This window comes from Tursiops truncatus, chromosome Y (assembly GCF_011762595.2).
Source record: "Tursiops truncatus isolate mTurTru1 chromosome Y, mTurTru1.mat.Y, whole genome shotgun sequence".
NCBI classification, from domain to species: domain Eukaryota; kingdom Metazoa; phylum Chordata; class Mammalia; order Artiodactyla; family Delphinidae; genus Tursiops; species Tursiops truncatus.
The window spans coordinates 3,183-17,404 of record NC_133428.1 but is presented as its reverse complement, the minus strand read 5'-3'; the positions used below and the strand labels follow the sequence as shown (position 1 = coordinate 17,404).

The following is a 14,222-nucleotide window of genomic DNA, read 5'->3' as shown; positions in this document are numbered from 1 at the left end:
ATTTTATTTTTTTTTAAAAGGACGCCTGCATGAGTCATTTCCAAGATAGCGCAGGAGCAGCGTGTCCCATGTTCGCTGCTGGATTCTTATCTGTCTGGTATGAAATGCCGTGTGGAGGGCAGCTCGAAGTGTGGGGCAGTGGCAGGCAGGTGGGGTGAGACCCGGGGCGCACGAGGGTCCAAGGACGCTTCCAACCGGGACCAGGACCGGGCGGCGCTCAGCGTCTGCTCAGAACACGGCTGCTTGTTCTAAAGGCGTCCTCCAGCCACCGCGAGGACCACGCAGGCACCCAGCTGTGAGAGACGCTGGCTGACGCACCGGCGCTAATTCTGTGAAACACGCCTGTCTGTTGCAGGGCTCCCTTGCAAAAGAAAATCTCACTGAGCAGGCTTCTTACCGTTGGCTCTGCCATTGACCTAAAAACAAATGAGCATCACACTGCCCTTCTGTCAGTAGGCCCACGGATGTGCCTTCAGGCGTGCAGGTGACCGTTGGAAAACGGAGAGACACCTACACGCCCAGGAGGCTTAGGAGATCAAGGTAGGGGTGGCAGGCACTCCTCAACCTGGTCTCCCCATCCTGGGACGTGTGACCATGAAGGCTTCTCCCCTGGGGCCGCTGCAGGCCTTTGAGTCAGGCTTCCCAGGCTGTAAGGGGATGCGGAAACCAGCCGATTTCTCATCCAATTTCTAATTCTGGTCTGTGCCTGGGCGTACAGCGTGTCTTTAACAGACGGCCCTTCTCTTTGCAGAATCGAGCGGGTGATGGACAACAACACCACGGTGAAGATGGTGCCCATCAAGATCGTGCACTCGGAAAGCCAGCCCGAGAAGGAGAGCCGCCAGGGCCTGGCCCGCGTCCCGGAGCCACCCATGCTGCCCAGTGGGCTCGAGCGGGACCAGATCAAGACGCTTAGCACGTCCGAGCAGTCCTACTCCCGCTTCTGCCTGTACAGCCGCCAGGGCGCCGAGCCCCAGCCGCCTGGCACCCCGGTGCCCACGGCCAAGGACAGCCGGGCCTCCACGCCCACGCTCAGCTACGTGAAGGCCAAAGAGAGGACTGCCGAAGACCTCAAGTCGGAGGAGCTGGCCCGCGAGATCGCGGGCAAGGATAAGTCCCTGGCGGATATCCTGGACCCCAGCGTGAAGATCAAAACCACCATGGACCTTATGGAGGGCATCTTCCCCAAAGACGAGCACCTCTTGGAGGAAGCTCAGCAGCGGAGGAAGCTGCTCCCCAAAATCCCCTCTCCCAGAACCACAGACGAGAAGTGAGTAGACGCCGCCCTGGGTTCTGCCCCCTGGCTGGATGTGGTTTTGCCCGGTGCCTCTTAGGCTTACAAGGGCGAGGGAGTGTATCTGTTTGTTTTCGTGACTGCTCTTTGGGGACAGATTTCCATAAGTGCTTATTAGCACTCTGGGGCTCTTTTGTCACCCTCCCGAAATTAAAAGCCCATTCTGGGGATGATGGCGTCAGGTCCTGGCAAAGATGTGAAAATATACGTTTCCGGAGATGCCCACGGGGCTTCTTCTCACGAGGCGGTGGTTCTCAGCCGGAGGCTGTTGTCTCCCGCCACGGGACAGTTGGCAATGTCGCGATACACTTGGTTGCCACCACTGGGAGAGGTGCCCCGGCATCTAGTGGGTGGAGACCAGGGATGCTGCTTGCGGCTCTGCACTGCACGGGACGGCCCCCCATCAAAGAATGGTCCGGCCCCAAGTGTCACTAGTACGGAAGCTGAGAAACTTGTCACAAGAGGGGTGAAAGTTGAGACTACTTCTTAGTGTATGTGTTTATGAAAGAGGTTTTCTGTTGTTGCTTATTTAACTGAGGGAGTGAACTTGCTGCAATAGGTTCCGTAAAGAGCGCTTTCCAGCCCGTCCTTCAGTCACCTGCCCACAAAGGTGTATCTGCTCACATCTCTCCTGTTTCTGTACATGGTCTCCATAAGCATCGTTGACTGACGGTAGGCGGGAGTACCTGGCAGACAGGAAGTCAGGCCGTAGCAAGAGGCAGCAAATGCGGCTGCTGGTAGAAAGGTGCCCGGTGACCTTGGGCGTGCGGCCACGCCTACGGATAGCGGCAGACCTCTCCCCATGGACCTCGGGCTCCCGGCGGATACCATCTGCACTCTCCTCCCTCCGGGGCGAGCCTTCGAGCACCACCTGGCGGGGTGTTTTAGTTCTGACCTCACAACCTACTCCTTCCCCACTCTTGCTGTCTCATCTCTCTAGCTGGTGCCTTTCCGTTAGCACCACCATTTGCCGGTCACAGCCCAGGCTGTGGGACTCGCGGGCACATCTGTGTGTACGCTCAGAGCTAACGGGTGTTCTGATGTTTTGTTACCCAGGAAGGAGGAGCTGAGTGTGCCGGCGGCCGTGTCCCTGGCCACCAACTCCACCTACTACAGCACATCGGCCCCCAAGGCGGAGCTGCTGATTAAGATGAAAGACCTGCAGGACCAGCAAGAAGCCGAAGAGGATTCAGGGAGTGACGCCGACCACGACCTGTCGGTGAAGAAGGTAGGGGAGCTGCAATTCCAAACGAGAACGCGCCGGCTGGCTGGCAGGCAGGCCGGCCGGGGGCGGCACCCGGCTCCACCCCGACCCTGGGCCCTGTGCCGAGCGCCGTTGGTGTTGGGCTTCTATGTGGGACGCTGACATTTGGGCCTGTGTATTAAGCCCTTTGTGGGTGAGTCTTCTGTTCTAAAATTGGGCCTCTCTGCCAGGGTCTCTTTGCCATCTCTTTGTAATGAGATCCAGTGTCAAATTAGCTAGGTGGCCACCAGTCTCTCTCATTTTAAGGTCAACTGATATGTCTCTTCTACCCCAGTTAAATCCAGAGGGCTTAATTGTATGACCTTCCGCAAGGCACATGTCCTCTTTGACTATCCGTTTCAAATATCTGTGATCATCTGTGATCCGATGATGTTAATTAAATTCAACAGTATATTGTGAAGTGCGTTGTTAACCAAAAAGCATCATCTGTTCAACTCCAAAAACTCACCCAGGCACTTGGGGATACAGCAGTAGACAAAACAGACTGGAGTCAGTCTTTATTTCCCTGAAGGCACTTGTGTGCTCACAGAGGAGATGGATAGCCAACATAAAAACAAATATAAAAAAACAAACAGGGCCCCGTGGGCCAATCCCTGCCCCCCACCTGCTCTTGTAAATACAGTTTTATTGCAACACGGCCACACTCATTCATTTACATATGGTCTCTGGTAGCTTTCACGCTACACCAGCAGTGTTGAGTAGTTGCAACAGTGGCTATGTGGTCCCTGAAGTCTAAAAGATTTACTGTTTGGCCGTTTATAGAAAAAGTTTGCCAACCCTTAATGGAGTAGGTCGGGTGGTCAGAAAACTAAAGCAGCGTGAAGGAATAGAGAGAGGTAAAGGAGTATGATTGTAGAGAAGGCTCTGATGAGCGGATGATGAACAGAGACCTGGAGTGATGTGAGCGAATGTCTGGTTGATCTGGGGAGGGTCTGGGGGAGTGGGGTTTGGGCAGCAAGTGCAAAGGCCCTGGGGTGGGAGTTTTGTGACACATGGGGGAAGCAGCAGCGACCAATAGCTGGAGCTGTGTGGACAAGGAAGGGGGAGGATTAGAGAGGAGGTCAGAGGTGAAATAGCGTGTAACCATGAGGTCACGGTAGGGACATAATTATTGCTATCAGTGCCGATGTCTTCACTACTGTACGAGCTTCAGATCTTCATGGCATGTCAACGGGCCAGACTTGTGACATCTAGGTGTGATTACCTGGTTTTTTTTTTAGGAAGGATTTAGCATAAAGGGAGAAAGGAATTGCCCAAGGCAGTCAGTTTCAGAGGATAGCATGTGCTGTTGGTTTAATTCCAGGGGCTTTGAGCATGCGTAGTCAGCACCAGGAGAAAAAGGAGGGAACCAGCATTTGGTGCATTTTTCCGTACACTTAGCATCTTGGAAGGGGCTTTCATAAAAAATACCAATTTGCTTTGACAAGGCCCTTGCAAAGGATAATGTTTAATACCTCCTCGTATTGTTAGTTGTTTAAAAAATGCCATTGATTGGTTTCAAATATGATACACAAACCCATTCCAGAAGAAATACCCTGACCCTTGTGTAAGAGAAAGTGACTTTCAATTTAGGAAGTGATAGCCTTTTTTTAATTCAAAAAGGAAATGAAAACTAAGAGTTTTGGTCCTGGGATTTTAGAGGCCCTGTGTCTGGCACAGGGTACCATTTGCTTTCTTCTGGTTGTGTTTTCCACGTTCTTAAAAATAATGAATTTAAAAAAACAAAGTGTTGTTATTCTCATACACCTAGAAAAAACATCCAGTTTGGACAGTTTTAATTCCGTCCACACCCTAGATGCAAAGAACTATGTTCTTTACACTGTGCCTTTGTTTCTCATGATGTACTGAATTTGGGAAGCAGCAGCCTTGGTACCGCTCCTTTCATCTGTCTGGGGCCTCTTCCGATTTCTTTGGGGGCACGAGATGCCGGCTTTGGGATTGACATGAGACTGTGAGCTTGCCCCCTGCCCATCACCCCACCAGGATTAAATTCCTAAGTCAACTGATGTTTTTGGTTCAGTAAGCGTATGTCGGGCACTTTCACCCCAAGCAGGAAATGCTTTAAGCGCTAGGTCAGTGCTGTCGCTGACCCAGTAGTCCTGTTCTCCTGGCTGCGCTGCCTCTGCTGCCTTTCCAGTGCCCTCATATCTACGGTGTCACGCGCTTACGAAGTGTGCACGGGACGAGGAGAAGGGAGGGCCGTGCAGGTGCGCTTGGGAGGACTTGATGGCTCGCTTGATAGGAAAAACGCTGCATGGAGACCCTCTTTGGAAGCATCGTCCTGAGACACAGATCACCCGTATCAGGCATACGAAGTGTAGGGTGCCTCCAGCGCTTCAGCGGGTCTCCCGAGGTGGTTTGATTTTTTTTTTTTTCCCTCCTGCCCAAATAGTCCCTGGGATGGGGCAGTGTCTACCGAACGGTAGCGGTGAGCTCGGAGCAGCTTCTCATGCACACTTGCAGTCTTGCCGGCAGCGGCTGTGGACAGGCGCCTACTGCATGCCAAGCAGCGGGCTGAGCCTCCGGGGATTTCACCCATCTTCATGTTAGCCCTGGAGGTCGGGGCAACTGCTCCCTGCTTAGCTCTGGACACCATCCTGGAGGGTTTCACGAGACTGAGCCTTCTCCCTGCCGAGCCCTGCGGACTCCGTCTGGGGCCAGAGTTTGGAAACTGCCCCAGGACGGGGCGGGGGGGGGGGCGGTGGACGGCACGGACCATTTTCATGGGTCTGTTGTACATAAAATAGTGTTACTCACTGTGGAGCAACAGACTGAGTTTAAAAATCCTAATCGGACTTAACATTCCAACTAATTGTTTAATCCTCATTTGGGTGCGGGCAGCAGAGCACTGCCTCCGTTTTCATCACCCCAGCCTCAGGCTAGTACAGGGATGCGTTGGCCTCCTAAACCCCACGTAACCTGCCGTGTCCGTCGACACGAGGTTGGCGGACTCGTGCAGGGCGGGTGGCAGCAGGGTTCCGAAAAGGACAACGGGTGACTTTGCTTCTCGCCGTTGGCCCTTCACCGCTCACTGTGTCAGGGCGGGCCGCCGGTTGGCATCCGCCATGCGTGGGTTTAACAGCAGAAGCACGTCCGTAGTCATGGGAACAGGGTTTTTCTGGGGAAGGCTTCCCTGCTGGACCCCTTCTGAGCGGTCCTTGTAATTTTTCTCAAATGTGATGACCCACGAGACCGATAATCTGCTTTCTCCGCCCCTCAACTCGGACCACATGGTGCCGCTTCACTTCAGGATGGTGACCGATTAAAAGGTCCTTTGTACGTGTCATTTTTGCTCTGTAAAAATTCGTCATTTCGAGAGCTGGCAGGAGGGGGGAATGGGGAGCTCGTACTGAATGCTCGGAGTTTCCGTTTCGGAGGATGGAGAGGATGTGGAGATGGGTGGCGCTGCTAGCCCACAGCGCCGTGCATGCCTCAATGCCACAGAACAGCACCCGAGAAAAGAGGCGGGACGGTAAACGTTGCAGCATGTATATTTCATGACGTTTAAAGAAGTCATTTATTTACATTTTGGTCAAATGGAGATCAGTACTTTATTATTGTGAAAGACTTGCCTAAGTTCATTGACATCCTTCATTTGTCTTAATTTTTATTGCTCATTCTACATGGAAGACACGTTTTAATCACGGAGTTCAGTACCAGACGTTCAGTACCAGACTCAATAACTTGTGTGCATGTAAGTCTTCCAATTGGGAACTGCCAAAGAAGGAAGCACAGGGACTTCCCCGGCGGTCCAGGGGTGAGGACTCGGCGCTTTCACTGCTGAGGGCCTGGGTGTGATCCCTGGTCGGGGAACTAAGATCCCACAAGCCGCACAGCGCGGCCAGAAAAAACAAAAGCAAAAAACAAAGAAGGAAGCACAGGGTATCACAGAGGCCCGGAGAATCCTTGCAAAGATACAGGCTGAAACGAGGTTTACCGTGAGTAGCCCCAGGGGTCCCACTCCTGCATAGTCTGATAGGACAGTCACAGGATGAGAATAGGTTTGTTCTGTTCCGTTTCTAAATCAAACGCCAATGATTGAACAGGAAGGCCTTATCCTTCCCCTAGTCTTAAACATCCCCAGTTAGTTAGTTATGGCTGCGTTGGGTCTTCGTTGCTGCACGCGGGTTTCTCTAGTTGCGGCGCGCGGGCTTCTCATTGCGGTGGCTTCTCGTTGTGGAGCACGGGCTCTGGGCGCGCGGGCCTCAGTAGTTGCAGCACTTGGGCTTCAGTAGTTGTGGCTTGCGGGCTCTAGAGCGCAGGCTCAGTAGTTGTGGCGCACGGGCTTAGTTGCTCCACGGCATGGGGGATCTTCCCGGACCAGGGCTCGAACCCGTGCCCCCTGCATTGGTAGGCGGATTCCCAACCACTGCGCCCCCGGGGAAGTCCCCCTGTTATTTACTGATGCCAAACAAGCTGCCGCCCGGCTGAGCTGAGTGGCCCGCAGATCCGGGATGGGTGAGGGGGTGCCGCAAGGCGGCCCTGACCGCGTCCCCTGCCCTGTGCCCACAGCAGGAGCTCATCGAGAGCATCGGTCGCAAGCTGCAGGTGCTGCGGCAGGCGCGGCAGAGCCTGCGGGAGGACATGCAGGCCAACAGCGCGCTGGGCGACGAGGTGGAGGCCCTGGCCAAGGCCGTCTGCAAGCCCAACGAGTTCGACAAGTTCCGCATGTTCATCGGGGACCTGGACAAGGTGGTGAACCTCCTGCTGTCGCTGTCCGGCCGCCTGGCCCGCGTGGAAAACGCCCTCAACAATCTGGACGACGGCACTGCTCCTGGCGATCGGGTAACTATGGCCAGGGCTGACCTGGAAGGCGGGGCGGGGTGTCGCTTTCCTGTGGGGGGTGGAGCAGACCGCTGGGAAGCCTCTTTCAGCCGCCGCGGCCACCTGTCCTCCTCATAGCGCAAGACGCCGGTTGAACGCCCAGGGCTTGCTCGCTCCGTCCTTGTAGCGGGGGTGGGGGGGTGGGGTGGGGGGTGGAGGCGAAGCGGCGCGCGTCCGGGAGAGTGGACCTCTTCTCGTATAGTCCTACGACCGCTGCTAGTGTCGGTCTCTTCCTAGAACGTAGTCTGTTTGTAACCTTTCCCCACCGCAGGTAAGTGGGTAAGTGGAGCTCCCCCACTGCCTGACGAGTCCTCGGCCCCCAGTGACAGTGCCGTTTGATGGTGATGTGGTTGCTGGGACTTCACAAGAGGGCCGGCAGGGTCTAGAATGAGTCTAACAGCTGCTCTGCTTTCCTCCTCCCTCCACAGCAGTGCAACTTGGGACATTTCTTAGTGGGTCTGCGTGTCTGCTCTTTGCACATGCAAGACACCATCTACCCTACAGGCTTTACTACTTCGTAGGTCAGGTAGCAGGAGCACATCTAGTTTGCTTCTTTCCACATAATAGGCCTTCAAAATGATCATCTTCATCATTAATAAGGCACCTTAGCTTCTCTACAAGGGGAGCAGAAAAGGCACCCCTCCCCCTGGACTCCAGGTGAGAGTGGTTTCAGGTTACACAGAAAGATCTTACAAAGCGCGTGGCTTTGAGCCCGTGATCTTTTGTGCTTAGCCAAGTCGTTAGTGACTATCAATCACGGAACGTATTGCATAAGGGTCGAAAAAGTAACGGGCTTTGGACCCCGATCCCCTTGGGTTACGTTCGCATTCCATTTTGCTGCTCTTGCCGTCTTTGCCCAGTTTATCTGAAAGAACTTAGGGAAATAACATGAATGGGAAAGAGAGACTTACTTGTAATTGAAATAGTAAACTCTCAAGGATCGATTAAATGAAAAATAGTAATATCTTTGCAGCTCAGCTCATCCTTATCTCCCCTTGCTTGGGACTGACCAAGCCTTACTTAGAATTGGAGGAAGTAGAAGCAGTCACACACCGGGGACCGTGGTCCTCCTGGGGACCTGGCTGCATAGCTCCTAACTGCATCCCTAGGGGGGCCGTGGGAGGGAGGAGAAGCAGACAGGCGCTCTCCCCCGTGGCTGTGTGTGGCTGATGCAGCGTCACCTTCGTGGACCCAAAGGAGTGCTCAGTCACCACGTCCAGGGGCAGCACAGTGGGCTAGCCTCCCGTGTGGCCGGTGCCAGATGAACATCTCCGGGTCCGGCAGCCAGGGCTTGGGAAAGCTGCGGTTTGCAGAGACAGGCACGCTAACGAGTGAAAAGATGTGGCCTCAGGCTGTAGGCGGCTTCCCCTGTCTTCCCAGGTAGAAAATGAGCACGTGGGCAGATGCAGACACGTGAATCCCTCCCTCCCATCAGCAGCTTCTAGTTGCCAGGGAGCCCAGCTGACCTTAGTGGCCCGAACCGCATTTCTCGCGTCAGTTGAGGTCTGTTTCCCTTTTGGTTGGCATGAATTGGCCTTATACCTTGCCTCTTGCCGTGAAAATACATTGTCTTTGTTTCACAAGCACCTGAAGCTCAAGGTGTCTCCCGGAACAGGTGACCCCGAAAGGTTGTGCAGTCGGGGGCACTTCCCGGAAGCCTCACCCCAGGAGCAGCTTCTGCTGTCAGCCTCCGTTTAATAGCAGCTCACCTTTTCTGAGCTCTTTCTGTGGATCGGCGCTCTGCAGAGCACTCGCGCACCCGGGATGCTCATGCGTGGCCGTGGGTAGAATGTCCAAGCTGCAAGGTGGCCCTGCTGGTGTCAGAAACTCGCACGGAGGACAGGGCGTCCGTGGGTTCTGCCAGCCGGCACTTGCAGACATCTACCGCGTTCACCTCTCCCCCCCTCAGTTTTCATTAAAGTTAGAGAGGGCAGGGGAAGTGGGGGCGCGCCCTGTGGGCAGACAGCGACTGTGAGTGCTGCGTTCTGGAAACGGGGGCGTCTGTGTGACCCAGGGTGGGACCCTCGGAAGGAGAGAGGGCACCTCCCCGACAGGCGCGGTCTCTCCCCCCGCCCCACCGCCCCCTCTCACGGCCTCGGCTACAGCTTTGCTCCCGGGCTGCAGCTCCGTCTGCCGGAAGGGTCTAGCAGTCCTGCCCTGGAATCTCTTTAGAACCTGCGCCTTGTGTCCGTTTGGCCACGGTATTGGCAGGGAAAGGCCTTGGACGCACACCGGCTGCCTCAGCCCTTTGCTCTTCCTGAGCATCTCCCGGTCCTGGAACATTTTGTGCCTGGATGGCTCCCGTGTTCCTCACGGCCTTTCACGGAGACAGGAGCAAGTGGAGGTGGCAGCAGCCCAAGAGCGCCAACGGGGGAGCTGGCGCTGGGGCCTCTGCTCCGCGAGGTGCCTCCTGCCCACGCCCCAGGTGCTTCTGCGCGGGTCCCTAACTCGGGTGGCGTCAGGGTCTCCACTGGACCAGCCCCCAAAAGAGCTGCCGGACACTGTTCCCCCCCGGCCCCCCCCACCGCCGCCACTGCCTGGTCCCCAGCAGGCTCGTCTCTCTCTGTCTCTCCAGCAATCCCTGCTCGAGAAGCAGCGGGTCCTGATCCAGCAGCACGAGGACGCCAAGGAGTTGAAGGAGAACCTGGACCGCCGGGAGGGCATCGTGTCCGACATCCTGGCCAGCTACCTCAGCCAGGACAGCCTGGCCGACTACGCACACTTCGTGAGGATGAAATCGGCCCTCCTCATCGAGCAGCGCGAGCTGGAGGACAAGATCCACCTGGGCGAAGAGCAGCTCAAGTGCCTGCTGGACAGCCTTCCGCCCGACAGAGGCAAATGAGGGGCCTGCGGCCCGACGCCTCCCCGGCGGGGCACGCAACAGGAGGCAGATGAAAACCCCAGCCTGGACTTAGGTCCTGGAGAGAGAATCCCTCCCAGAACCAAATGGCCGTTAGAAAAGCAATAATTTCCGTGGGCGCGTTTGGGATGATTGGTTGATGTCTTAGTTCCCTGCTGAGCAGAGTGGCTCCCCGTCACCCTTGGCCTGGAAGCAACCCCACGTGGCGCCCGGTGAACGGTGAGTTCCCGAGTACGGACTGAGCTCTGGTCCCGAGGTGCACGCACGTGGTCCTTGCCGGCTCGGGTCTGCCCTTCCGTCTCCCCACGCTGCACCCCTTCCTCCTCTCAGGAGGCAATGAGCGCGTGTCGGGCAAAGCCTGGCGCACGACCTCTCCGGTGGGTCACGGGAGGTGGCGGCTGCCGGCTTCTCCTGTTGGCCCAGAAGTGTTGAGCGTTCGTTGTGTCTGTCCTATAAGGATGATCTGCGGCCCAGCAAAAATCAGGATGATACTTTAGTAACACTCTGCAAAGGTGAATGGTTTTCCATGTGGTTAAAAACCAACTGTGAAAAGAAGAGCGTACATGTTGGGTTCACTCACTAAAATTGCCACTTAAATAGCGTTCGCGCTTTAAAACACACGCAAAGCAGGCACACGGTTTTAGGACTTCTCGGCTGACGTCACGGTTCAAATGGTATTTTCCTGCAAAGAGAAATTACTTGGCTAAAAGCGTGTCCGGTAAATGTGCTTGCTAGGTGTTTTTTTGCTTAAGGCCGTCGAGATATTTCTTAACTTACTCTTTCCCCAGAACATTTATTTTGCATGTGTATGATCCTTAATTACAATTGGCAATTTCTCTCTTTTTGCCTCTATTTGTTACCGTGCCGTAAGGGCCACATACCGTTTAAGAACCGTTGCTCTGGTTTCTCAGAGGTCCCGGTGGACCACAGAACTCCTAGACCCAATCGTTTTCTGCCACACAGTGTACAGCTCCTAGTACCCTTTTTTAGTGGTTGAAATTGTGAGATGGGAGATGGTAAAGAGTCTATTCACTAAAGAAAACTGTCAAGCTGTCATTTTCCACTGGACAGATCACAGGCTAGGAGAAAATAACTTGCAAATCATGTATGTGACAAACCGTTTGTATCCAGAATGTACAAGAACGCTCAAACTTAACAGTAAGAAAACAAACAGCCCGATTAAAAGGTGGGCAAAAGACTGAAACAGACACTTCACCAAAGAGGATATATGCATGGCGAGTAAGCACGTGAATCGATGTTTTAGCCACCAGTGGCGTGGTTCTCACGTACTTCTTTTTAACCTGATCACTGTGGAGTGGTGAGTTTCGTCACAGTGCTCATCTGTTGAAATGTGTGGTGAATGGCGGGAGAAGCCCTAGGATAACTTCACGTCGAGGTCATGTGCAGACTTTGGTTTGATCTGTGAGATCGTTTTACTCCTTATTCCTCTTACTCCTATAAAAGAAGTTTTCCAGCGGCGGGGGGAGATGTCCCTCTGTCAGCAGTGGCTGCTGCCTTACCAAACACAGACGCACGCAAATGTCTTAAAGGACACTAACTAGGCCATACTTCGCCAGCCAGAGGGGAGACTGGACTCCCGGGCTGCCGCAGTGATCTCCGTGCACCCGTAGAGGGGGCCGACCTGGCAGGCGTCCCTGATGCTGGCAAAATAAACACTCCTTTGGCAGCCCACCGACGCCAAAGAGAAATGCCTTTTCAAGTTTTTACTCCTATTCAATTAAGCTATTCCTGACTTGAAAAATCCCTCTTCTGCCAACGAAGTGTCCTTGCCACGTGGTGTGGGTCACTTGCTGTGAAAACTGATCACGTCAGGAAAGGTAAAGCTGGCTGTCCATGGACACCCCCCCCACACACTGCCCCTGCTTCCTCCTTCGGGGAGACAACCACGGTGATTTCAGTGTTTTTAATTGTCACAAAGCTTTTACCTGTGATTCTTTCCCTTCAGATACAGTATTGTGATCATTTTGATGATATGTCTGTAAAATGTGAAAATAGAATTTGTGTCTGTATCCAGCTTTTTGGTGTCTTTTGAGCCCTTTCTCTTCTACATAGCAATATATAGTGCTCTACTGTCCTTTTAACGAAGCACATAGAATCACAACGTTCCCGTTTGCCTCTTCAATGTCTGGTTAGTGGGGACCCACAGATTGCAGTGAGTCGATGTACATAACGTTGTATATAGTTATGTTATTGCATATAAAGACAATCTGGTGCTAATGTTTTGCCCTTGGCATTCTTCGGTGGTGGCTGATAGCTCACCCTTGGTCATAGCTCAGCTGTGGAATGCTCTGTATAGCGAGATTCCAGTCAGGGGCGTTGCGCCTTTGGAAGATGCGTACAGATTTCACGCTCAATACTTTCACTTACGTCTCAACAGATCATTCTGCTTGACGTTCACAAAATAAATGGTGTCCTTCCGTGAACCGAGCATGTCTTTGATTTACATCTTTTTTTTTTTTTTAAGAATTGCAATATCCTTACCGTATATTAGATTCTTCAACCACTGATAAATGGTGGGATTAATTCTATGTATGTATGTATGTGACTATTTCTGCCAGTCTAGTAAAGGGCAGTCAGTTTGTAGTCAGGAAAATGTCACAGACACAGGTTGTATAAGTCAGTGCCTGCCACAGCAGTGCTGTGTAACAAGCACTGTAAAATCGCAGCAGGGTCCAGTGAGACGTATTCCGTTAGCTCATGAAATTGGAGATCAGGCTCTGCTCCACGTGCCTGTCATGTTCCTCCTGGCACCAGGAGTTTGGCCTGGGCAGGTCAGTGGCAGATGCATAAGAGAACAAGCCCAGTCCCAGCGGTGCTTCTCCTGTCTCTGGTTAGAGTGCACCTGCTAACCTTCCATTGCCAAAGCAAGGGCTGCAGCCAAACCCAAAGTCAGAGGGTGCGGCATGTGCTCTACCCCTTTCGTGGAAGGAACCGTAAGTCCCGTGGCAGAGTGTGGCTACAGGGAGCTGTGAGGAGTTGGGGCCGTTGATGGACCACACCTCCCACACCAGGGCCCGATACCGAAGAGCACGAAATCGTCCAGGACCCGAAGCCAAGTTCCTGGAGCAAAGCCAGCTCTGTCACTTCGGGCGTATGGCTGTGAGCAAGCGCCAGCCTCTCCAGCCTCAGCTTCCTCCTCTGTAGTTGGAGGAGAGCTGTTGTGAGAGCAACTGAGCTGATGTGGTAATGTGCTCAGGACCAGTGCCTGGATCAGAGGGGTGCCAGTGGAAGCGCCCACACTTCTGCTGCCATCACTGTATTCTGGACCTGGAGGAAGTGCCTTCCCTGCATCCAAACGCATCTGTCGGAACCACCCAGCACACAGCAGTTGCTCCTGGTTGGCTGATTAGAAACGCTTCTGCTGTGCAGCAGGTTGGTGGGACCCGAAGGTTAGCCAATTGAGAGGGAGGGATTCTTTTGTTTTTAACAAATTTATTTATTTTTGGCTGCATTGGGCTTTCTCTAGTTGTGGTGAGCAGGGGCTACTCTTCGTTGTGGTGCGCGGGCTTCTCATTGCACTGGCTACTTTTGTTGCGGGCTCTAGGTGCGTGGGTTTCAGTACTTGCGGCATGCGGGCTCAGTAGGTGTGGCTCGCGGGCTCTACAGTGCAGGCTCAGTAGTTGTGGCACATGGGCTTAGTTGCTCCGCGGCATGTGGGATCTTCCCAGACCACAGCTTGAATGCGTGTCCCCTGCTTTGGCAGGTGGATTCTTTCTTTTTTTTTAAATTAATTCATTCATTTTGGGCTGTGTTGGATCTTCGTTGCAGTGCGCGGGCTTCTCATTGCAGTGGCTTCTCTTATTGTGGAGCATGGGCTCTAGGTGCGCAGGCTTCAGTAGTCGTGGCTCGCAGACTCTAGAGCACAGGCTCAGTATTGTGGCTCACGGGCTTAGTTGCTCCGTGGCATGTGGGATCTTCCCGGACCAGGGATCAACCCGTGAGCCCTGCATCGGCAGGCA

General features: G+C 53.9%; 1 protein-coding gene across 6 annotated transcripts in view; it reads left to right on the top strand.

Annotated features, from left to right (window-relative positions):
- LOC101330266 (protein Shroom2) overlaps window positions 1-12,686 on the top strand; it is a 135,852-nt gene extending 123,166 nt beyond the window's left edge. For 5 of the 6 annotated variants that reach the window (XM_019944706.3, XM_019944703.3, XM_019944707.3 and 2 more), the window contains 4 exons: window positions 752-1,270; window positions 2,351-2,522; window positions 7,071-7,343; window positions 9,958-12,686. In XM_019944706.3, the coding sequence (XP_019800265.2) occupies window positions 752-1,270; window positions 2,351-2,522; window positions 7,071-7,343; window positions 9,958-10,224 (1,231 nt within the window). In that variant the 3' untranslated portion in view covers window positions 10,225-12,686. The remainder of the gene's footprint in view (window positions 1-751; window positions 1,271-2,350; window positions 2,523-7,070; window positions 7,344-9,957) is intronic. The other variant, XM_019944704.3, reaches the window with a different exon arrangement.
- Window positions 12,687-14,222: the final 1,536 nt, after the last annotated feature.